This window comes from Leptonotus elevatus, chromosome 1 (assembly GCF_054856555.1).
Source record: "Leptonotus elevatus isolate MCC_2025b chromosome 1, RoL_Lele_1.0, whole genome shotgun sequence".
NCBI lineage: Eukaryota > Metazoa > Chordata > Actinopteri > Syngnathiformes > Syngnathidae > Leptonotus > Leptonotus elevatus.
Window position 1 is genome coordinate 15,740,247 of NC_141239.1, and position 27,053 is coordinate 15,767,299.

Here is a 27,053-nt window from a genome sequence, read left to right on the forward strand (position 1 = left end):
CCCTATTTGGTGTCAGACGTAGGATTTTACCCACTTCTGACACCGAATACCTTAAGGTGGTGTTGGCTTAGTGTGTCAATGTAATACAGCTTGAAAGGGCTAAAATAAGTACACTATTTGGTGTCAGAGGTAGGATCCATACCTGACTCCAAATATCTTGAGGCAACAGCAGCTCATCGTGTTGATGTAATGTAACAATGCTAATAATGACTCAAACATGCGCGCTCAGCCACTTATGACACAAAATTACGTGTTTTCATTCGTAATCTATAGCTGTTACAATGATGCATAAAATGGGATTTTAATCCATTTCTGACACCAAATACCTCATGGCAGTGGTGTCTCAGCATTTTGAGGCGTCACCGTAACATTGCAAGAAAAATGACTCAAATGTAACTGCTATTTGGTGTCAGAAGAAGGATTCAAAACCACTTCTGACACCAAGTACATCGAGTAGGCAGCTGGAAATGTGTTGAAATTATGTTTATAGCCTATATAATGAGCCACTGCCACTCGAGGGTATTTGGTATCGGAAATGGGATTCGAACCCAGGCCTCATGCTTAATCCTAGTCGAGTCAACACTTTCACATCCTTGACAGGAGTTGATGTCTTGAGTGGCCCATGTGTAAAGATATTTGTGACGTTTCCATCATTTAGAATGCAGACAGACCCCCAGCGAGGTCAAGTGGCGCTTCCTCAGGAATTCATTCAAACGTTGATGAGCGGGCGACAGTCGTCTCGTGTTTATTGATCATCATTAGTGTGAAAACGCACATAGTGTGTCCTTCTGTTCGACTGACAGCTGCACATTTACAAGTCGTGCCTGCACAGAGGCAGCACGTCAACATCGGCACACCTCGAAACATACGTTATTTACTAGTGCACCATTTCTGACATATGAATGGCTTTTCACATACAGTGTTTGGTGTCAGATGTGGGATTTGAACCCGTCCTCAAAAGTGATGAAACTCTGGACTGGTCTTTTTTAGGGATGCACCAAAATGAAAATATTTGGCCGAAACCGAAAACGGCAAAAATGAAAAACGCTTGGCCGAAACCCCCCCCCCCCCCCGAAAAAGAAGATCATTGCATTTATTATAATTAATCAAAATGATAATATTATTATAAAATATGTATTTAGCACTGGCATTTTAACCAAGCACAATATAAATTGAAATGTGCCCACACCGCAGACATGTTGGCTAATGGTACATTAATATTAATAATTATATTAATATTAATATTGATTAACATACGTGTGGCACGTTCACATAAATCGGCACATTCACATATTCACCAACGTTTAAAAATAAATTTCTTCGCACCAGCCACGGCGTCCTGTACAGGTCTGCCGCCACCCGGAGATAGCGGTAAGTGTTTCTGTGTTTAAAACTGTTGATAGCAATAATGCTAGCATTAGCTAAAGTATTTAGCACGGCGGTGAAAAAGTGGAAGCGTTCGAGGGGCTCTTATAAAAAAAAAAAGAAAAAGAAGGAGAAGGCGCTGCGGGAGAAAGAGTGGCTCACCTGTACTGCAGTACACGGCAGTTCTGTCTTTTTTCGACCCACTTAAATGTTGTACGCCAAGCGACGCCCCTATCAATGACCCCGGGAGCTGCTGCGACCGACCGATGTAAACTCACACGGTGAAAAGCCAGCGTTTGCTGTTTAATTCAAACAGACACTTGCTTGAAACTTTTTTTGCTTGCGTCACCACAACATTTTGGCCATATTTTTTCGGCTTTAATTTTATTTTGTCTGAATTTTCGGCCATACATTTTCAGTGGCCGAATAGTCTTTTTATGTCCGGGTAATTGGTGTCAGAAGAGGAATTTGAACAATAGCCAGTCTTAAAGGTATTTGGTGTCATCATCTGACATCAAATACTCTACAGGCAGTGGTGTTTTTTAAACCCCACTTCTGACACCTAACACCCCCGGGGCGGCTTATCGTATTGGCCATAAATAACTAATTTAATTTTCATATTTTTTAAGGACGGGTGTAATTGAGACGATTGCTCTGGAGGTCTGAGAATATGATCAAAATGCCCATTAATGGTAATGGTTTGTATCCCATTTCTGACACCAATATATTAACAACTCAATTTTGATGTTTTTTAAGGAGTGCAATGAAGCAGACAATGTGGTGATCAAAATCCATTATTGACATCAAATATATCAGGGTAGCTCAATATATTGCCCAAACATCAATAAACGTTTTTTAAAAATATTTTTGTCGACATTTCTTCAGTTTAGATCTCTGCCATTGTTGTGACACACAACCTCAGCTTGGGAGGTGGAACTGTTCTACGAGTGAGTGGGGCACTGCATTTTGTGTCTAGACGGGTGTTTTAATCATTTATAACATGTGTGTGTGTGTGTGTGTGTGTGTGGGGTGTGTGTGTGTGTGTGTGTGTGTGTGTGTGTGTGTGTGTGTGTGTGTGTGTGTGTGTTGTCTTACTCAGGGTTGCTATTTCCCAAACACTCCAGGTGAAACTTCTCCCCCTCGCGAGGCAGATCGCTCTCGGGTACTATCTGAACGTTCGGGGAATCTGTCAATGAAGAGCACACCCACCCACACGCGCACACACACAAACGCACGCACGCGCACACATGCAAAAACACAGTTATGTAACAGGACTGAAATGAGTGCAGGCATGCGCACCACGGAGATACTCTCGTTCAACCCTATCGCCATCGACTAGCATCTGCCAGCCGCCTCACACGATGACATAAGCCAGAACCCCCCCCCCCCCCCCCTTACACAAAAAGGCATTACCAGAGGGGGCCACACGATGGCAGCCCTGCCACCTGAATGTATACACGCCAGGTCACACTCCTCGACGACAAAGTGGTTCCTTTACTCTCCCAGCATCCTCACACACTTTCACCCAACAGCAGTGATGGTAAACATCAAAGTAAACAAAGAGCAAATACTTTGTTATAAACTCTAAATACAGTACTTTAGACTTTAGATTTTTTTCAGGTATCTGTACTTTACTTATGTATGCTTGCTCTAAAAAAAACAACAACACACAACATGACATGATTTTTTTCCCTCTCAATATCTCCGATAGCTATCTAGCTAGCAAGCTAGCTAGCTAGCTAGCTAGATAGATAGATAGATTTGCACAATACTTAAAAAATGTTTATGTCTATTTGCTATTCATGCTGATAAGAAAATAAATCAGAAGTTACTCACTAGTTAGTAAGTACTCGAGTAGTTTTATCAACAAGCACTCCAAAGTGCAGCACAGCTCTTTACTTTTGCTTGACACACAAGTCTTAAGTACAATTTTTGGCTTCTCTAGCCACTCTGCTTAAGTTCAGGAGTTGAATCTTCTACTTTTACCAGTGATTAAAAAAAAAAAAAAAGTATCTGTGCCTCTACTTAAGTGAGGGTACGTTTCCCACCACTGCCCATCAGGTAACTTACACAAGACTTGGAGTGCCTGATCGCTCCTCTTGTCCCCCGGGGTGAGTGACGGGTGGTCCACGGCGCAGGTGACCACCTGGTTGTCGTCGGCGCGGCTCACCTCCAGCGTCAGCTCGCTGCTTACGTTGTACGTGGGCTCGTCGGGAACCGACTCCACCACGTTCGGCCGGCCTGAGGCGGGGAAAAGGGGGCGACAAATGAGCAACCACACCGGATTTGGAAAATATAGCCTCTAAGGCTAGTTTCCCGAAGCAACATGACATTTTTAAGTCTTGTCTATCATGATTAGACACACACAAAAAATCAAAACTACATATGACTGAAAAGTCACAGGAAGTGTGCCATTAAGGTTTGAAGTGGCCATTTTAGCCTATTTGGCCACTTTCCTTTGGATCTTCAAAAACTCAATTATCCTACAGATATTGTCCATGAAATTTGGTAGACATGTATATCATGAGCAGATGTACAAATAAAGATAGGACACAGGACGTCTGCCCTTTTAAGTCTTAAGCAGTCATTTTAAGGTGGTTTGGGCCATTTTAAGGGGTCTTGTAGACATTTAGTCTAAAATTCTAGCAAAACATAACCACACGGAATTTGAGTTGCAGTTTTACTATCATGTCTATCAGGAGTAGAACCATAAAAAAAGTCTCAAGAGGCCACGTCCGAAAAGACACGAGAGATGGAGATTGAGCAAGGCAGAAAAGTTTGATGACTCGCCATAAAAAACAAAATATTAGTTTGAGCTCATGATTTTGGGGGGAAATTCAGCCCCCAAAGCCAGTTTTACTTAGCAACATGAAATTTAACTCATTTACTGCCATTGACGGCTATAGACGTCAAAAATTCATTTAAACTATTTCTATTAGTTTCACATTTCTTTCCACATTTGATAACAAGTGTATGAAAAAATGTATTGTTCATTTAGAACAGATATCAAATTCGTGATTAATCTTGAGTTAACTAGTGAAGTCATGTTGATAATTACAATTAAACAAATTTAATCGCCTGATGCCCCTAATTTAAAAAAGAAAGAAAAGATTATTAAAAATTAGGGGCGTCAGACGATTAAATTTTTTAATTGTAATTAATTGCACGAGTTCAATAGTTAACTCACGATTAATCACAAATTTGATATCTGTTCTAAATGTACAATTCAAAAATTTTTAGGTTTTCATACTCTTGTTAACAAAAGTGGAAAAAAAATTGAAATTATTAGAAATAGTTCAAATGAATTTTTGACGTCTATAGCCGTCAATGGCAGTTAATGAGTTAATAGCAATGCCTATCATGAGTAGACTAACAAAAAAGTCTTAAGAGGCCACATTTGAAAAGACACAAGTGGTCTGCCATTTTAGTTCAAAGCAGATATTTTAGTGTCTTTTTTTGGCCATTTCAAGGGCTACTTCAAATATCAACTTGTCCTAGGGATTCTGTCAAATCAAAACCACGTGCAGTACATTAGACAGATAAGAAATGCCGAATTGGCAGCAATTTGAGTTTCTGTCATTGTACGTAGGGGGAGCATGGCAGCAAATTACTATGGGACATTTTGAGGGATCCTCCAAAGATGAACTTGTCCAACATATTTTGTCCCTCTTTCTAGCAAAACATAACCACATGAAATTTGAGTCTTGGTCGTTGTTTGTAAGGGGAGCAAGGCCATAGAACAGTGAACATCAGCATTAGCTCATGACTTTTTGGGAAAATTCAGCCCCCAAAGCCAGTTTTAATGTAGCAACATGAAATTTAAATGCAATTTCGATTTTTAGTAGACTGACAAAAATGTCACAAGAAGCCATGTCCGAAAATACACGAGAACTAGAGCAGATATCTTAGAGTCTTTTTTGCCCATTTCAAGGGGTCCTTCAAAGATGAACTCGTCTAACAGATGTTACCCCAGTTTCTACAAAATTAGAACCATGTACACTAGACAGATAGGATTTTTTATCATTGTGTTTAGGTGGCTCATGGGAACGAAGTTTGACGACTTGCCATAGGACACAGAACATTAGCATTAGCTTATGATTTTGTGAGGAAATTCGAATGGGACGTCTGCCATTTTTATTCAAAGCAGTCATCATTTTGGTCATATTTTAGGCGGCCCTTAAAGACAGACTTGTCCTAATAATTAGATTATTATCTAATCAGAAACACGGTGATGCTAGATTGCTAAGTGTTAGAGTTCAATGCAATTTTATTCATATTATGAACACTACAACATACATACATTGTTTTTTTTTTTACTCTCTGGAAGTCCCCCCCCCCCCCCCCCCCCTTTAAAATTTCACTTTGCTCACCTCCCTTGCACCACCGATGCCATACACCACTGTCAACTAATTAGAATGTTCTACTTTTTGTGCCGCTGCGGCACAACGGCGACGCCCATTTGTTCCCATTAAATGAAAAATGTGTTTGGTGCGCAGCAACGCCGCGCGCCCCGGGTGTTTTGTTCCCCAATCCATCACGCCACGCCACATATACCCCTCACCTAACAATGCCTTTACGCACCGGCCATATTCTCCCACTGCCTTCTTTTGTGCTGACTAATGCGGCAAACAAATAAGAAAGTAAAATGTAAAAAAAAAAGAAGCTCACTTTAGGAAGGAGGGCTCGTAAAAAAACGCAGGTGCGTGCATCGCTGACAAACAATTAACGCTGTGACTAAATGTCGGCGGGCGGGATGAAGCGGACTTCGCTTTCAATTAAACTCCCGGTGTCGTCGCTTGTCACATCCCATCGATTAGAAATGTTTTGTTCATTAGCGATGACTTTATTGATCGTCGGGATACGGCCAACAAGTCCTCGCAAAATAATTAGCAAGGACGACAAGAGGTGTTTTGTTCAGGGGTAAAAAAGGTTCAAAATGGCAACCAAGTAACTTGGATAGAATATTATTGAAAGTCAATTGGGTTCTCGATGTGGACATTCAGAGATGAGTGGGAAATTGGTGACATTAATACACATAATATGCAGTGAGCCCTCTCTTTTCGCAGGGCTTAGGGACCAAGCATCGCATAGCTATAAAATACTTTCATAAGTTTAGAATTACTTATTCACTGCCAGTCGTTTTCAAAATAGAGTTCTCATTCTTTAGTAATCAGCAGTCGATCATGGGTTGAGCTGAGTTTTTTTTTGTGAAAACAAACATATCAAACAGATCGGTGACTTTGATGCTAATATATATATATTTTTAGCTTGTGTGGCACCTCAAACTCTAAAACAAAAACAACCAAGGTATTTTTACAGCAATATTATTAATTTACAGATATACAACTAAGAAACGTGCCGACAGTAACGCTGACTCAAGGCTTGAGTAAAATTGAACATGATGGGCTTTTCCACATAGCGTTCGCTATTCACTCCATGAGCTGTCATTTTTCTCACAATTGTGACACACTTTCAATTACCTATTGTGACACATACTCTGTTTACACCATACATATACATAATATGTTTGAGTGTGAGTCGCCTAAACGTGTTTGTCTTCCATCGTGTTGGCATTCCTCTCCCTCGTAATCAACGCGACGAGCCAAGATTCAACCGCTAATCTTAATCTTTGTGTTGATCAAAAAAAAAAAAAACCACTACAATTTTAAGGGGTATATATATGTTGGTTATTACAGTGGTTTACAAACCTAAATTTCATAGACAAGTTGGACGAGATCCTCTGCCACGCCCACTCATTGAAAAACCTATTTGACGAATATATTCGTCAGTGGCAGTAAACAGTTGGATTCCATTTGACAAACACAGACATCCACGAGCCTCAATGCGTTTTGAATCTTGCTTTAACATGAGTAGGAATGAACAATAATACCCTTAAAAACTACATCTTACCTTGACCTCAATTACCTTAGCCATCTTAATGTACATTTAATTTCAATAGCGTATTTCCAGTCATGCTCATAAGTTTACATTCCTTGGCAGAATTGATGAAATACGGACAATTTTGGGCAACATATGACTAATGACTGAACAGGGACAACGTCATTATTTTCTGCATTGCTATGTTTTGTTTGATGATTGTGCTAATCTAAAATACTGTATAGTTTCACTGGAATCCCATGAGAATAAAATAAATGTGTTCTCCTGATCATGACACCTTCAAAATTATGTATGTAAACGTATGAGAACAACTGCAATTATTGTTCAGCGGTAAAGTGATATAAATACCTTCAATATTTTTCTTGCCTGGCTAACATCAATAACAAGAGCTATAATTGCTTACCTAAGTCCTCTAAACCGCCACCACATTCAAGACCAAGGCAGCCGCCGTGCATTGGCATTTTATTGAGAGAACATATTTGTCCAACTCTAGGCTGACAAAAAAAAAAAAAAAAGTACTTTCAAAATGTCCAATAGGAGTTTATCGTTGAAGGACTTCTGTGAATGGCCAAACTGAGAATAAAATGGCCTCTTCAAACCTTTAAATGTGTTTTCAGGCCTGGCTTTTTGAGACTTTTGGAGGTCAGCTCATGTCTGGTATTAAATTTCATGTTGTCAAATGGCCTAAATTTTAAGAACATTCATTAGCCATTACAAGAGTTTCATGCTTAATGGCGAGTCATTGAACTTTGCCACCATTCTCTGTCCAGAACTATTGAAGAAAACGCAAATTCTTCAGTAGTTGGCGTCGCCCATAGATATGAACACAGGTCCCCTTTGAGCTGGGTATATATGGGGACCCTAAATTGGGCAAAAGTGACAAAGCATTTGGATGGCAAGAAAACCGAAGGAACAAGGATGCCGGCATATTGTGCTGTCACGTCGTAAAATTTCTACAAAGGAACTAAGAATAACTTTGAACAGGTAAAACAATTCTGATAATTTTTTGGGGGCTTTTTCTTAAGTCCCCTACCATCAGCACACATTTTGGCATTGACAAAAAAGTCAACGTCATGATAATCGTTTGAGAAAAGAGCAATTTAGGACTTGATTTCAATGTCCATGCATTGCCTTTGATGGGAACGTTGCCCCTGCCAACATGGCCGCCAGTTAGCCGGGCTGCTTCAATGCACTGGCGTATGTAGTCTACATATGTGTGATATCGCTCATCTGTTCAGTACGCAAGCTTCAAATTTGGTAGCACATGGAAAAAATCCCCCCCCCCCACCATTTTTTTTTTTGAACGACCTGTGGAAGCAGCCAAAATTTGACTAAAATTGATAATTCAAACAACAATGAGAGACTTCTGTTGTTTTAGTGTTTTTTTTTTGAGACTTTTTGGTAGCTTCCATCATGAAAGACACCCCTACCAAATTTCATGCTCTTGATTAAAACTGGCTTACTAGAGTTTTATGGCGAGCAATGAGAGTGCTTCCAATGCTGAAAAAAAAAAAAAAAGTGTTTTAAACAGAATGTTACCTCCGCCCTGGAGTGTCTAAAGGATCTTTTTGCAGTTTGTCACTTTTCTACTCATGACTGCCACCTCTGGCCCAGAGCGTAACTGCAGCATCTGTGTCAGGCTGGTTCATGGCGCGCGTGCGAGTACGATCTTAAAGCGACATCCACAGTTGACAAAGGAGGATATGACTTCAAATGAGGTAAGAAAAACTCCGCCCCTCCCCTCCCCAAAGAAACTGTGGAGTGTGCAGGGTCCGCACACTATCCTATAAAGGGAAAATAAAAGTTGATAGGCGCAGTCAGAGTAAAACAGTCAGGGCTCTTCGTACTCATCTGGAGATTGGTGGAGCATCCATGATGTAGAAAAAGCTTTAATATTAAAAAAAATGAACGGCACAATACATATTTATTATTTATTTATGTATTTGTTTATTAATTGTTTTTAAATGTTTTTGTTTGTTTGTTTGTTTGTTTTACCCAAAGAGTGTTTTTTGTCCAGAAAAATAATAGATTATAATTTAAAAAAATCTATATCTACATAATGCATTATGATGTATTTATATTATTTATTGTATTGAATTTTTTATTATTTCAGATTTCTGTTTGATCTATTTTCTTAATTTAATTTTTTTTTTTTTAATAAACATGCACATTTTGCAATAAGGAGCTCATATACTGTACAAGGGTGCACGGAAACCCTCCAGGGGGAACACACCAGTAAAAGGATAACGGTGGTCTCATCTATTTGCACCTTTTGCTTGTTTACAAAAACAAGAGGTTAAACCTGCAGGTTTTCTGTCTAAAATTCAAATTTTACCATCTTTTGCGGGGGTGAAAGTAAATTTGTGGGTCGCCTTGGCAACTCTTTCCATCCTCTTTCATGTCGCAAAAATAGTAGGCGGGTGCTTCTACTTGGCCGCGGGACAGCAAAGTGTGCTAAAACATGCTGCTCTGTTGCGTTCAAATAATAATCCAAACAGTCATCACCATTAAGTGGGATTACGTCTGATTTATGAGGTCATCTTTTTACCTAATTAGTCACGTTAGCAGGATTAGCAGGGAGAAAAAAAACTGAGCTGTCATCGTGTGTTTTGAGACCACCACACTTATTTTTACTCTATAATTACAAGCCTGTCGGCATTAAAAAACAACAACAACAAAAACAGGTTCCCCATCATCTTTGAAAGTTACAAAACATTTTTTTTTATCTTCCAGAGCAGATATCAGGCGGCGATGATCCGTAACGCGAGGTCAACGGAAGTTGTCGGGGGCAGAAACAAAACATTTGACCGCTGAGAGTCGAGATGTTTTTTTTCCCACCTCGTGGTTTGCGTCACGGCGAAGAGGAAAGTCATTTTTTTGACCCCGAGCATAAAGCTTGTAAGTATTTTAAGCTTTTTTTTTTGTACTGGTACGCCAACTGAGGTTCTCCTGAAACCAAATAGACATTTTTTTAAACCACGCAGCTGAGAGGAGAATACTTTGATCCGCCAAAGCGCAGCAGGATTTGAAGCGTGAAAAAAAGAAGTCAAGAGAATATTGACGGCAAAATGTCTGTCGTGTTACGTTTTGGAAGGGAATGACTTCATCTTGTTATTTTGACACTTTGATGTTTTCGTTTTGACATATCAGTGAGAACAGCTCTATCGTTCCCTCAAGTATGAAATATTAGGGCTGTCATATACAGTTTTCATATACAGTATAGGAAACATTTGGAAGAACACTTAAAAAAAAAAAAAAAACATAATTTGGGGGAATTTTGTGTAACATTTCTAGGCAAAATTTACATTAACCCATTTTGGGATATGGTGATAACATTTTGTAGCATTTAGTTTTGTCCAACTATGACCATTAACAGCTCATATGTGCCTTTAAATATGTGATATGAAGATTATTTTTAATGAAAAAAAATCCACAATATTTCTTTGAATTTGTCATTCTGGGAAATTTTGTGTAAAATTTTAAGAGATTTATTTCTTTTAATTTAATCAATTTTGGAATATGAATGTGACGTTACAAAATCAGTTTTAAACAACACTCATGCATATACCTACCACATACCCTATGAAAAAGAGATTACGTGTTTCGTTCCCATCGTTACTTATGAAACAAGACATGACCTATTTTTGTTTCCTAGTGATTCACGACTAATCCTAGCAGCAGCATTTTTTAAACAGTACATTACCTATTTTTGCTCCAATCAATTTTGCTCATGACTATGCCAGCCACATAGCATTTCAAAAACAAAGGTTAACTACTTTATCTTCGTTACATGACTATGCCAGCCACATACCGTTTTAAACAAGACGTTACCGATTTTTGCTTTGTTGCACTCATGACTATGCCAGCTACATTGCCTTTTAAAACAAAAGGTTACTTATTCTTGCTTTGCCGTTATCATGACTATGCCAGCAACAAACTCCTTTTAAACGAGTCATTACCTACTTTTGCTTTATCGCGCTCATGACTATGCCACCCGCATAGCCTTTCAAATAAGATGATACTGATTTGTGTTTCAAGGTGCTCATGACTATGCCAGTTACATAGCCTTTTAAAACAAAAGCTTACTTATTCTTGCTTTGCCGTTCTCATGACAATGTCAAAGCCACACACCCCTTTTGCTTCATCACACTCATAACTATGCCTGCCACAAACACGGCGTTATCTAGTTTTGCTTCATTGTACTCATGACTACTCCTACCCTCCTTAATGTTCATGATTAATCTTGTCAACTAAACATTTTGTTACCTATTTTTGCTTCATCGTTATCATGACTTTTCCTGCTACACAGCCTTTCAGATAAGATGTTACATATTTTTGTTCCTCAGTGTTCATGACTAATCCTGTCAGCTAAATTTTTTAACAAGACATAACCTATTTTTGTTCCATTGTGTTCATGACTATGCCAGCCACCTAACATTTTAAATGAGATGTTACCTATCTGCTAGACACCTTTTCAAGTTATTTGCTCCCCAAAACATATCTAAAAAAAATATATATATCGCCACGATCCCAAAAACGTATTTATACGTTTTAATGTTTTATTTATTTATTTTTTATGCTATAGCATACAGAAGTCTTCGATGCAGCCTCTGAACTGAAGAGAATGAATAAAGCAATGGTAGTTATTACAAAAAACGACCAACAGGTGACAGCTGAGTATAAGAGATCAACCAGGGCCATGTTGCAAAAAGCTCGTTTCCCCAGTGTTTTAAACAGATTTGTGAATAATGATGAAACTTAGCTATATTCTAATGCTAACTACTGCACAACGGAAACAGATACAAATATATATTTTTTCCTGATGAAAGAAGAGACTCTAATGTTTCTTTTGGTAGGTTCCATGTTTTTATTTCAATCGAGCACAATATTCTGTGGGCCTTCAAAATCAGTCAAAATCCAGTCAAACAGCCGGGAGCGAAGGGGGTTGCTTCCGTGAAAATGGCTGAGAGCGAATGAGTTAAAAAGGCATCGCCTATTTTTGCTCCATCGTGCTCATGACTACACCAGCATCGCACCGGTTTAATGTGTCACGTGAGCCGTCGTTCAAGAGTTCCCCATGTCCCACTTGGCCTTGTCCACATGATGACAACCTGGGCCGATAATTTTGCCATTTCGGCCTCAAGTGTGGCCATTAATCCCCATTATGCTGCATTTGGCACGTGGAAGGATGTCACAAAATGATCCATGGCGCTCTCACGCGGTACAACTAATACACTCCTCACAGCTCTTAGCCTTTCATTCTTCTCAATTACCACTCGCCGCTTCTTCTTTTACGCGCGCACGCGCTCACACTTCCATCTTGCTATCTAAATCTGCTTTCCCGATTTCGGGCTCCATTTCATCAGCTTTCCTAGCTTCTCGCTAACTCCTCTCCTGTTGCGCTCTCCAGTCGCTCCTACTTAAAAACCGAACCCGTCCACCCCCCGTGGATTCCTCTGACACCGTCCCCATTCACCCGCTGCACACCCGCACCACCTCCCATCTAGTCAGCTGCAAAGCCACCTTGCCTCTGCTTCTTCTTCTGTGGTGGCTATAATTCCCTCTCATCCTCACCACACACACAACACTCACACCATTTATTCACAAACACACACACGTGCGCTACCCATTTATTCTCAACAACACACATTTCTTTTTGTCACATACACAACTGTCATTCGCTATCTTCTCTCTCTCTATCTCACGCTCTCTCCCTCTTTCACCCCCCCCCACACACACACACACGCACACGCTTCACATATTCACAATCACACACACTTCTCATCACATACCGTCATTCACCATCTCTCTTGCTCACACGCACACACAGTCACACTTCATTTATTCGCAAACACACACTATTTTCTCTTCACATACACACGCTGTCTTTCGCTATCTTCTCCCTTACACACACAAACACACACGTGTCATTGTTTCTTCATGCAGAATCCTGAGCAAGCATACACACGCTCACACTTTCTTACTTTGCACACACAGGCTGTCTCTCGGCGACTACACACATACACAAATACACACACACGCTGTCATTCTCTCCTCGAGAAGCCACACATGCATGCTTTCTCGTCACTAACACAAACGCACACACACACTCTCCGTCACACTTCATCTTTACACACACAGACAGACACACGCTCACATGCTGTCACGTTCTGTCTTCAAGTAGGCACATACACACACATGCGCACACAGTCACACACCATCTTCACGTCAACAGCATGATGCGCGCGCACACGCACACGCACACACATACTTTAAGTTTTTACACATAGACGCAATTATCCAACAAACCAGCTGACAGCTATACATTGACATTAACTAATTGACCAACAACTCAGATAAGCACCAAATGAACCAACCAACCAACTGGCTAGCTAACCTACATAACTCCTAAATTAGTTAACAAACCAATTAACTGATCAATGACTAACAGACAAATGACACAAATACGTAAGTAAGTAAGAAAGTAACTAATTGGCTAGCTAAATTTTTCAGTGCTAAGAGAAATATCTGTTCTACTCCTCCTCCACTGTCCTCCATTCTTTTTTCAATGTGATCAATGATGACTATAACTAACTAATGACCTAACTAACTAACTAACTAACTAACTAACTAACTAACTAACCAACTAACTAACTAATTAACTAGAGTACTTAATAAGGTAACAGAGTAACAAGTAAATTAACTAACTAACTAACGGACTAACTAACTAACTAGAGTACTTAATGAGGTGACAGTAACAAGTAAATTAACTAACTAACTAACTAACGGACTAACTAACTAACTAGAGTACTTAATGAGGTGACAGTAACAAGCAAATTAACTAACTGTTACCTGATCAATGACCAGCTGACCAACTAGCAGCTATAGAGAGTAATAAATGAACAAAGTAATAAGCTAGGGAACTAATCCTCTTTCTGATATTGGTTCTAATAACGCCAGTACGTCCAAATGTACCACAGGACTGGGCATCGCCTTGTCTACCCTATCTCATAGTAAGTCAAACAGACGAGTCCGACACATTTGAGTGTAGAAAACCTTCACAGATTTTGGGGAGAAAAAACTCCCCCCAAAAATCCAATTTGTCGAAGTAGAAGCGTTAGCGAGGGCTCTTCCATCTCTCTTTCGCTAGCTCCTTTGCTCGCTATATCGACTTTGTTGCGGCGCTAAGAGAAATAATAGATAATCTGTCCTCAGGCAGGCTGCGCCTCCTCCTCCTCCACTTTGTGTCCTCACTCCATTCTTTTTTGATTAATTCTTATCCATAATTACACCAAACATTGCCAAAGCATTAGGACGCAACAAATAACGGCTATTGCTTCATACATACAAATGCAAACATGAAGGCACTTTGAACATGTGTCAGCAAAAGATGCATCGTCATCAAATAACCATAAATACAGAGGACCTGCCAGAGCAGCAGGTGGTGTCAGAACCCTCAAAAAGTAAACAACCCAAAACACCGTACCTGTGGCGATTGGTTTTGCAATGACTAACTGATTGCTTAACCAACTAACTAACCGACCAACCAAATGACAAATAACCAATTGACCAGTTAACCAACCAACTAAACTGACTGACTGACCAACTAACAGACCTATGCACCAACCAACCAACTAACTAACTTCATGGACAACCAGCCAAATAACTGATGTTACATTAACTGCCTACTATAGCTAAGTAACTAGGTAAATGAACAAACTTTTCAATATCCATAGCGGTTCATGAATTTAATTTAGAATAATACATTTTAATTAATTAATTTATTTATTAATTTTTAAAGATGGTGCTCATTAAAAAAAGACAACAACTAAACCTTTACCTACTAATACTTTTTAATTACAATAAATATTGCATTATTTTCACAGCATTTGTTTTTAATCAAATATATGATTTTGATTTTGTCAGGTTTTTCAATGAAATATTTTTTTCTAAAAATGACTTTCTGAAAAAAAATTTTTTTTTTGAAAATATGTCCTGATTAATAAAAAAAAAAAAAAAGATACTATTCTCATAATATTATAACATTTGCCCCCGTAGAATAAACCATTGTTTTTGTTTATAAAATTAATCTTTTCTCAAAAATAAATATAAAAATAAATAAATGTGAGCACACTGTAGCAGACCGGCCTATGTGGACATTCTGGAGAAGCTGACAGCAAGCGAGGCAGGTCAAAAGCCACATGGCTGCAATTTGTCGGAATATAAGGCGGCCGAATAAAAAGTCAGTTCATTTGTCTTCTCCTGACGTCTCCTTGCCGCCCATTTCCCGCCGTTTATCAGTCACGAACCCCGGGGGGGGGGGGGCGGGGGCTTTGGGGCGGGCGGGGGGATGTTCCGACCTCGTCCCTTCATCCCTTCATCCCCGACATCCGCACAGCTTCTTATTGCCGGATCGGGATGCTTATCCCGACTATATTCTCTTTCGCAAAAGCCGCTGGGTTGCTGTCACTTGCATCTCAAAAGCAAAAACACAGCACACGAGCTGGGCACACATTGTGTAAACCACACAAAATCTTGGCCAACTAGCTAACTAACCACTAATTGCAAACCCGGAAAAACAAAGACTAACAAATAAGTGGCTAACTAACTAACTACCTAACTAACTAACTAACTAACTAACTAACTAACTAACTAACTAACTAACGAACTAACTAACTAACGCTAGTAACTAGTCTTTTTTCTTTTTTTTAATCGACCAATTGTTTAAATAACTTTTTCAATTTCTGTTGTCCTCCATGATAGCAGCCTGTTTATCATTTTGTTAAATCATTTGCTTTTACTTAGAGAAACAATTATCCACATTTTTGCCAATTTTCTGACATGTTAGGGACCAAACTAGTGACTGAATCTCAATTTATTTGTGTGTCTTTTCTTTTAGCCCTTGACATGACATAAGAGATTCAAAAAGTTGACCTCATTAAAGTTAAGCAATTAAGAAAAAGCATTCATCGCAGAAAGTGAAGGTGTAAATCAGACATATGCGCACAGGCGGAAATATGGCAAGGATGTGCGCGCACGCACGCACACACTCACACACACGCGGGCACACACACGCGCGCACACACACACACACACACACATAAATTCACGTATTTATGGTTTACAAGGACATTGGCTAAAACTTTGGATTTAAGCCTTCTACAGCCCTAGAAGCACTTCTGCATTGAATGAATTATGAGGACATGGGCTGTGTCCTCATAATTCAAAATGTCCTCGCAGTGCTACGTGTATTCAGGTGAAATGTCCTCATAATACACAAAGGCAAACGCACCCCCCCCCACACACACACACAGTTCGCACCTTCAAGTTCCAGGTCCCCGCGGAACCATCGCAGCCTGGCGGGGGGCTTGCTGCCCGTGCTGGTGCAGGTCAGGGTGAGCGTGCCGCCCTCCTGCACGGGATTCTCCAGGCCGGAGATGTGAGGCTTATCCGGGACGCCTGACGACAAACAAACAAAATCAGAACGTGTCATGTGATAACAATGCTAAATGTTTATTTATATATATTTTTTTAAAGCTGTAGTGACTGGTGTGCAACACTGCAATCGAGACGAGCTGTACGTGCCAAGAAGAAGGCGTCATTTTTTCTACACGTGTGTATAGTAGTAGTAAGCACCGTGTTCGTCCCAATGCAACAGTAAGTAAAGGTTAGCTTGTGTGTATGCGTGTACATGTGTGTGTGTGTGTGTGTGAGACGATTCTCCGTCACGAGCAATAAAGTACGCTGGCACTTTATTGACTGGATTGTGGGCTAATCATCTTTGTGGTGCCATACACACGCACACGCACACGCACACGCACACGCACGCCTTTCAAGTATGGATTTGTCTGGTGCTCTTTTTGGCTGTCAGTTAATTGTGGCCATATTTCCTGCATTTTATTTTTTTTTTTTTGCGCCTTTGAAGGTGTTTGTGTCTTTAAAGGGATGCTGTGCCCTATTTCTCCAGGAAATAAATGAGTAATTAACAAGCAAATGAAATGCTCGCTTTGTGGCTTTTGAGTCCAAATGTATTTTTGCGGGGTTGATTTTTGTTTTTTTGGCAGCGGTGAGTGTTGGGTTGTCGGTCAAGCGGGACGGGCCCGCCCCCGCCCTGCCTGGTCTGAATGTTTATTTTTGTCAGTTGGAAGTTAATTAAAAGCAGCAGCTCGCGGGAGCTCTCGAAATGTCAGCGAGAGGTGGGAGGTGATTGTGGAACGCGGTCAAAATAGCGGACAAAATAGTCGGCCTGTTGATTTTGGGAAAGGGAAAATATTAGGAGAATCAAGTATTTTCTTTTAGAAAAATGATTGACATATAATTTGTAGTAGTTCTTCTTTTTCTTAAAAATAACCCTTTTTAAAGTCTGATATCTGGATTTATTTCACAGTATCGGTGCTCACGATAGCGGCCAATACGAGTATCGGCCGCCCTGTTGTGGCCGTTTTAAGATCAGGAAGTAGAAATTAGAAAAATAGAAAATTGCCATTAAATGTATGCAATTTTAAGCAAAAATGCTATTTTGCTATATTTGGTTCTTTCTTCGTCATTCTTTTTGTTTGGAAATTTTATGTATCAAAAGAAATAGTGGCATCAGTATCGACTATATGACTAGAGCTGGACGATTATGGGAAAAATGATCATCATGATTATTTTGATTGAGATTGAAATCATGAATAATAAAACGATTATTCATTGATTTTAAAATGTAATATTTTTCTCAACTACTAAAACTCAACTACTCAAAACTATGATCATAGCCTTACGTAAGCCCATTCATCTCTTTTACGTTGAACACTTTACTTTTGAGCACTATACTTTTTGTCAACTTTATAAATATATGAAATTCAAGCCTCTTGCATTTTCATTCTTCATTTTCAAACTTAAGCATTACATTTATCATACTTATTTTATCATGTGTTATTTTCACAAGTCACAGGAATTGTATTTTATGCCATGTCGTCAAAATGTGTATTGGTATAAACAAAAAAAAAGCATTGGCTATATTTGTATCCTTCTATTTTGAGGAAAAGAAAATTCTGTGATTCCTTAAACTCAAAAAAGTTAAAATAAAAAAAAGTTAAAAAAAATACTGTATACTAAAACTGCGCGTTTTGGCCTCTTAGGGGCAGTGTGGTGCTGTGCATCCATAGTATACACGCTTATAATGAGAACAGAAGAAAGTTGCAATTTAATTCTATTAAAATAACTCGTTTTTCACAAATTGGGAAGAATTTGTGCCTTTGAGTAGTGTTATCTTACCTGTGGGTATGTGTTTACACAACATTTGTGTGTGAATATTCGTTATTTGAAGCACTATTAGTCCCTAAAGTTGATGCTAACTTCCTGTTAGCATTTGAATGAGATCCGCTATTGTGCCAAAGTAGTGACCCCACAAAAAATTGGTATCCCCTGCCGCGGGATCTTATGACTTTTACCACATGAAAGTGGCAATTCCTTGTTCCTAACCATAACCTTAAACATGTGGAAGAAAACCAAACAAACATTAACATTCCTCAGTCCTTTGAGCTTTTTCTATGTATGCTGAGATTTCCTACTGCGTGCGTGGTCATTAAATGCACCTAGAGTCCATTGCAGAATACTAACGTGTTCTTGCTATTCTTTTGTTTATCTGCGATAAATACTGTATACTTTTTCTTGTTAGAAAACCTTGTTTCTAAAACTGAAAAAAAATGCGTACCGGCAGCAGGGGAAACACATTTTTTCGGGGGTAAATACTTTGGCACATGAGTGCCATGCTCTAGCATTAGCGCTAGGCTAGCGATGTTTTAAAAACAAAGCATGTTTTGTTTTTAAATACACGCCGTATGTAATTGTCCTTATCGTGTTTAGTTTTACAGTTAACTCCAATCCGGAGTGTCATTAAATAGTTCAAAGTACGCTTAGGCATGGCAAAATCACACTGATTCGCTTCGGGCTAGCTACAAGCTACATGGTGCATTTAGGGTCCTTTCACAACGTAGGGAACTCGTAAACACGCTGCACATTAATCGTTTTTCGAGAGAAGCCAAAATTTAAATCCCAATTACATTTCGGTTAACCATCCATCCCTTTCGGCAACTACTACGGTGTGAAAAAAAAAAAGTGGTATCGAACATCCCTAGGAAAATGCAGTGTATTTTGTGCTTTTGTAAATGTTTGTTTTTGTCAGTGCTGGATTAAAGACAATTCAAATGGTGGCTCGGAATTAAAGTAATTGTGCTTTTTCTTTTTCTTTTTATCTTGTGTGTGACAGCAGTGACATTGTGTGGATTTTGCCTTGCATACATTTTTCATCACTCGAGAGAAGCATTCAAATTTTATAAAATGTCAAAACTCAGCGAGCCACTCGGGAACGTCGGCGGGAGAAATGAAGTGTGGCAACACAACATTTGTGTGTGCGTACGTGCGGGTCATTTTGAAACGTCCGCTGGCTGGGGAACTCGTGCGCGTCCTCGTTAGCCGGTCGTGGAATAATTCATAAATCTTTCATTGTGCTTGTCTGGACAGCCGCGTCCGTATGTGGACTATTACGATGCCCTCATTCATATGCAATGCTGCTTCATAGCACACGCACACACATTTACACACACACAGCATCAAACGTTGCGATATTAAATATTGAGCATGTTATCTTTTGATGTGATCGATACCTCAGTGTAGTTCACAGTCACGTTTGGCAGGCGGGCGACTTGTGACTTTCACAAGGTCACTAAATAATCGTTCCTTTGACTGTGTGATGAACCAACCCTACAAGGATTGGTACCAAGACAATTAGAAAAAAATAATTATTGGGAATAAATGTCTGTTTTACGTGAATGATGTGGTATTTTGGACACACATTTTTTTTATGAATGACTTTATTTTGGGAAATGTATATGTATGATGAAGTATATATTTTTAAACAAAAATGAAAAAATATTCCAACAACATATTTATACGTTTTTATGTTTTTTTTTAATGCTAGAGCATACAGAAGGCTTTGATGCAGCCTCTGAACTGAAGAGAATGCTTGAAGCAATGGTATTTATTACAAAAACGGCCAGCAGGTGGAAGCAGAGTATAAGAGATCAACCAGGGCCATGTCGCAAAAAGCTATTTTCCCCACTGTTAATGATGAAACTTAGCTAATTGCTGATGAAAGATGAGACTACAATCTTTCTTTTGGTAGGTTTCGTGTTTTTATAGCAATAGAACACAATATTCTGTGGGCCTTGCAAAATCAGTCAAAATTGAGTGAAACAGCCAGGAGCGAAGAGGATCGCTTCAGTGAAAATGGCTGGGAGTGAAAGATTTTTTTTTTCATACACAAAACCAACCAAATCAATGCCCGCCATGATTGTGTGACGCGGGCCTTACCCAGCACGGTGACGGTGGCGCGCGCGGTGCGCACGGGCATGGTGAAGATGGAGCAGGTGTACTCGCCCTCGTCGGACAGCTGCACCTCGGAGATGATGATGGACAGCTCGGTGGGCGTGGAGCGGTGTAGCTGGATGCGGTTGTCTCGCAGCGCTGCAACAAGAACAGCAGCAACACATTGTGCTTAAATTTCATTCAAGCAACCTCATCAATATTTCACGCCGAACCCACTCCCACTGGCCGGCGGGCCGCATTTTTCCTGCTTCTAATTGCTGGATGCCTCCTTTTCTCCCTCTTTGCACATGTGAGCGTTTATGCACAGTCATCAGAGTTTTACACTGCATCCTGTACATCAGCCAACTCCGGCGCACCCCCGGCGGTGCGTGAGCGGCATCCCATCTAATGAGCGTTTTGAATATTTATGCTGGGTCGGGATGTTTTCACACTTTCACTTATCAGGGATTCCCGAAATGTGGAGTGCGCACCCCCGTGGGGGTGTGTGAGTGGAATGCTATCTAATAGTAGTTGCCATTTGATTGTTTCTAAAATTTATGTCACATCGGGATATTTTTATCAAGGATTCCCCAAACTTGAATGTGCACCCCCAGGCCGTGCGTAATCGCCATCCAATCTGACGGTAGCGTGTTTCCAAGACAGTCCGAGCAGTTATGTTGAGTCATGATATTTTTACAATGTGGAATACACACCTCCTGGTGCGCTTGGGGGGCCTAATGTAAGGGCTGTTTGAGCATGAATGTTTTTAACATCGACACAGTCATAATATTTTTACCACACACTATCCGTATGATGTGTACTGTATGTGTGATCCCCAAACTGCGATATGCGCACCCCCCAGGAGTGCGCCACCATCATCCAGGGAGATTCTTGACATTCATGCTGGGTCATAATCTCTTTACATTTGTATCCTGTATATTTGGGATTCCCAAACCGTCATGTGCGCACCCCCACGAGGGCCTGACTGCCATCCAATCTAATGGTAGTTTGTAATTAGGATTCTTATAACATTTATGCTGAGTCGTCGTTTTTACAAGTACATATATCCTGTATGTCAGTGATTAATGCATTTTGTTGCGCACACCCTCAGGGTATGTAAGGGGCATGATCTCCGACAGCTGTTAGTAGTAATTGTTAATAAGTTGCTAATTGTTAATAACTGCTGCTTGTATTTATGAGTGTTCATGCATGTATGCTGAGCTGCGACACAAATATTACCAAGCTGTGGTGCGCGGAGCCCAGTGGGTGAGTAAGAACTGTCCAATGCAATGGCTGCTTGCATATAAGGGTTTCCTCACATTTATGCTGAGTCATGATTTTTTCCCCCTCCATGTATTTTGTATATTCCTAAACTATGATGTGCACACTCCCAGTGGTGCATAATAAAGTATGTGAAATGTTTGCATATGACAGCTGTTAACATTTAAGCAGATTTTATTTTCCCACACTGTATATTGCATATCACCAAACAGTAGTGTGCTTACACCCCCCCCCCCCCCCCCCCCCGGGGCCACATGAGCGCTATATCCAATCTAACGGATACTTTTGACATTTATGCCAAGTTGTGATGTTTTCCCACCATATCCTGTATATCAGAGATTCTCATGCTGTGGTGCGTGCACTCCTGAGTGCCTTCCACTGTAATTGCGGTTTGCAAATGAGTCATGATGTTTTTATAATGTTTTCTGTATATTATCAAAGAATGGTGCGTACATCCCTGGGGGTGCATTAGGGCCTTCCTATATAATTGTTGTTTGTTGTATATGAGCATTTTTCACATTTATGCCAAGTGTGTCCCATATATCAGGGATTCCTCAAGTGTGGTGCGCACACCCCCAGGGGTGCGCCAAATTAAAAATGCATAAACAGGTACAATAAATACACAATAACTATAATTTGCATGACACGCCGCCTTTATGAGCTATTTTGACATTTTCTTAAGGGTGAGTTGCAGCAGGGGGGTGCGCCTGCTCTGTGGGAGTACAAAGTTCCTGTAAAGGCTTCTGTGCTGAATATGGTGTTATTAATATTGTACTACTTTTATGTGCGCTGCTGTTGGTTATTTGCTGCAATAAAGGGGAGAGGGGAGCTTTACAAAATGGAGATGAAAAGGCCCGTGGAGACGGTGCGCAAAACAGAAGGGAGGGATGACGAACAAAAGAGGGAGGAGGGGAACAATAAGAAAATGATGGGGGAAGGAAAGAGGACGGCAGAGGTGAAATAGGAATATGGAATTAATGATTCTGTGTGTGTGCGTGTGTGTGTGAAAATGATGTAAGAGGAAGTGAGGAATGCAGGAAGAAAGGGAGGATGAGGATGAGGGGGATGAAGATGAAAATGAAGAGTGACACGAGTGGGTGTGTCACCGAGGAGAAATTCTCAGACTATGAGGAAGATGACGATGAAGATGATGATGATGAAATTGGATGAAACTCGATTCCTTGATAGCGATGGATGACCTTTGCTGTGTTTGTATGGTGGGATTGATGCCTGCCTGCCTGCCTGTCTGTCTGTCTGTCTGTCTGTCTACGTGTCTGCCTTTTTTTCCTGTCTTACCACTTGTATATCCGTCTCTCTCACTGTCTCTCTGTCTGCCTTTGTCTCTATACCCAGCTGTCTGTCGTCTGTATCTCTACCTGTCTGTCTGCCTTTCTGTCTCTTTACCCATCTGTCTGTCTATCCGTCTCTCTCACTGTCTGTCTGTCTGTCTGTCTGCGTGTCTCCCTTCCATTGTCTATCTGTCTGTCTCTGTAATGTCCATCATTCTGTCTGTCAGGCTATTTCAAGCTTTCTGCCTCTCTGCCTGTCTGTCTCTCTACTTATCTGTCTTTCTGCCTGTCTGTCTCTCTACTTATCTGTCTGTCTGCCTGTCTGTCTCCTTCCTTTGTATCTATCGGTCTCTCTGACTACCTGTCTTTCTCTCTACCCCTCTGTCTCTCGTCCTGTATTTTTCTTTTGTATCTGTCTTTTTCCTTATGTCTATCATTCTCTGTGTCATTTTCTATCTTAAGCTGTCTGTCTGCCTATTCGTCCGTTTGCCTCTCAACCCGTATGTGTCTGTCTGTCAAGTTTCCTTGCTCTTCAACCTTCTGTCTGTCTGTCTGTCTTCCTGACTGACCATCTCCCTTTGTACCTTTATGTTTTTTTTGGTCCTTTTGCCCATCGTTCTGTCTGTCAGTCTCTATTTTTCAGTCACTCAGTCTGCATTCCTTTCTCTCTACCAGTCCGTCTACCTGTCTGTCTCTCCTTCATTGTAACTGTCTGCCTACATTCCTTATGACTATCATTCTGTATCTCTTTCTATCTAAATGTCGTTCAGTCTGCCTGCCTTCATGTCTTTCTTCTGTTGGGTCTGTCTATCTTCCTGTCTTTCTGCCCACCTGTCTCGCTTTCCGTCACTCTCCTTTCCTATGTCTACAACCCATCTGTCTCCCGTAAACAGCAGGCCACAGATGCGCAAGCCTCCTGGTTCGAAATAAAACACAAGCGAGCGGTAGCGGCGCTGTTGCTGTTGTCGGGTTTCCACATGAAAGCTCCCTTTGACGTCGCCGGGACAACGTGTTTGTTGATGCGCAGTCGGCCGCTGATGTGACAGGCAGCTAGCGCTCGGCGGCGCGTTAGCTCGGCAGAGCTTGAGAGGGGCCGACGTGACACGTAGAAGAAGAGGTAGAAGTCGGGATCAGTGCCTTAAATATTCCGCCGCTTCTTTCCCTTGACGTTTTGTTGTTGTTGTTTTCAAAGCGGCGTCACACTTGTCACGCGGCGATATCGCCAAAGGGAATTAATCCTGTACGGCTAACATGCTAATCTGCTAGCGTGTCCTACTTTGTTGTCGCGTTTGCGTCTGGTGTCGTCTGTCACATTTTGGCGGCTCATTGCATCCGAAAAGTGTTTGGGAAAAAAAAGTCAACACAAACACGTGCCTGATTCCCAAAGCGCAGCAGATTGAATACAAACGTCATGGTTACATGTTTACAAGGTTCAGTATGAGCATTTTCCTCTGGAACATTATTATCCAAAAACTGAACACACACGAAATAAGGGAACCCAGCATTCACATCTACTCATTTGAAACCCTAACCCAGGCTTGAAACCCCAAATTGACTTTAAACCCTAAACATGGCCTTGAGACTGCATTTGAAACACTAACACATTATTTAAAGCCGAGCTTAAAACCTTAACCTGAAATCCGGATTTGGAACCCCAATTTTGAACCTTCACTTAAAACTGTAAACCACAATTTGTAACCTTAACCTTAATTAAATAATAAAATACCTTATATCCATAAACCCTCATTTGAAACCCAACCCCTGGCTTGAAACCCTAACCTTTGCATGAAACCCAAAACTTATTTAAAACCCAAATATAAAAATAACCATTGTGAGAAACCTTAGCCTAGTTTGAAACTAAACTTTAAAACCCTAACCCAGGCATGGAACCCTAATTTGAAGACAAGGTTTGAGACCGTAATTTAAAATGCTAATCCGGCTTGAGACTTAGCTTTAAACCGTTATTTGGAACCCAAACCCAGGCTTGAAACACTAGTTTCAAACGCTAGCCTAAAACTCTCATTGTAGCCCAAATTTGAAAGTCTAACTTGAAACGTAATTTAAATCCCAAACCTTTGCATGTAACCCAAACCCTTGCTTGAAACCCTATTCTGAAGGTCTAACCCTAATCATTTGAATCTAAGTGCTTTATTTTAGTAAATGGTGTAAATCCAGCGTGGCGGTGGGTAAAACCGGTGCTGTCCGGCGGATCTGTGGTCGGGCTAGCTGCACAACTGCGAGTGTTTAAAGCAGACGGAAGTCGCATCCACTCAAAAGCTGCTTCTTTCATTGCTGTAGGTAAAGTAAGCGGGTATACAGAAGGAGCTGGCGATAATCGCTGGCGATAATCGCTGGCGATAATCGGAGCTCAGTGTCCTCAAATTCACCAAAATGGCATAAGAGTAGCGCTCTACCTTGTGCCAATATTTAGACCTGGTCAGAACAGGCATACGTTTAGATCAACTTTCTGTCATTTCCAAGGATGTCCTCGGAGCAGACTGGGGCTGCCAAATTGGCAAACACACGCCGCAAACCTCGCACTTGCACGAAAATCAGGATTCACCGCTATTTGCATCCTACCGCAGACGCACTAAGAAAATACAGTGCTGATCTTGATCTTTTTGCATTCACCACTCTTTCTGTTCCCACTTGTTAACCAATCTTTTCTACCCCTTCAGACCACATTTCTCTGAGCAAGAATGCTATTGGTTGACACATGATGACATCATCAAAGGTCACATAGTATATTTTTGCCAGGCAAGTTTTCATAACTTTTGAGAAGGCGCTCCGAGATTTACTTGGGGAAATTCTTTGCAGCGCCGCTGACATTTAAAAATGTCACAGCCCGTCTGTGTGTTTGTATTTTTTTAGTAGTATGAATGCAGAAAAAAAAAGAAAAGCTGACTCAAAGCGTCACTATTTTTTGTTGTATATTTTATTTTGGTCCACTTCACTCACTCGTTTCAATATGAAGACGCACTTTTGTCTTTGTTTCACTTTGTGAGCCTGTCACAAACACACACGCACACACACATACTGTTATTATATCCAACACTACTCTATCTTCATGCCTTATCATTCTGCAAGGTCACTACATTTGTCTTCATGAGCGGCCCTCAGACACACACGCACACACACACACACACACACACGCGCACACGCACACACACACACCGTTTCAGTGCCCCTGGACTTTGCACTCTTTTTAATTCTCTGTGGTTGCCTGACATCCCACACATTTGTCATCTTCTGTGATTTCTAGGCTTTTTTTGTGTTACTTCCTATGTTTCAAAATAAACTGTCAAATGGTTGCACGTGAAGATGTATGTGTAATAAAATAACGGCTTTCCATATGACATAAATGTGTGAGGTAGTGATAATTGTATCCGCCATTTTTAAATTTAGTCTCAGTTTTAGTCCAGTTTCAATCAGTTTTTATCATAGTTAGTCAACGTCATCCCATTTTTATTTAGTCGACTATAAATCTAGCATTTTAGTCTTTATTTTAGTCCGAGGAAACATCATTTTATTGTATTTATTTAGTCAGGACAATCATTTTATGGTTTTACCCCTGTATATATATTTTTTTTAGTCAGCAGATAATGTTGAACATTTCGGATCAAAAAAATTTCTCTCATCTTTTTGATTAAAAACAACTTCACACACAATTACAGTATAACAACAAGTGGCTACTATGGCTCCATGTAAATTAGCCAGCATTGGTTAGCGGTCCGATTAACATTATTGTTGCAAAGTAATAGCCGTTGTAATAACGTTACGTTATAACTATAATTTACTCTTCTTTTGTTTTGTTTTTAACCTTTTACCGCGAATCCACCTCCTGTCTGTTCCATGTGTTTGTGCATGTTG

General features: G+C 40.4%; 1 protein-coding gene across 2 annotated transcripts in view; it reads right to left on the reverse strand.

The window, feature by feature from the left end:
• The window catches only part of cadm3 (cell adhesion molecule 3), a 134,735-nt gene that overhangs the window by 15,543 nt on the left and 92,139 nt on the right, over positions 1–27,053 (reverse strand). For both annotated transcript variants that reach the window (XM_086077302.1, XM_086077303.1), the window contains 4 exons: positions 20,620–20,772; positions 16,585–16,722; positions 3,436–3,606; positions 2,461–2,551 (listed from right to left, as the gene is read on the reverse strand). In XM_086077302.1, coding sequence (XP_085933428.1) covers positions 2,461–2,551; positions 3,436–3,606; positions 16,585–16,722; positions 20,620–20,772 — 553 coding nt within the window. The remainder of the gene's footprint in view (positions 1–2,460; positions 2,552–3,435; positions 3,607–16,584; positions 16,723–20,619; positions 20,773–27,053) is intronic.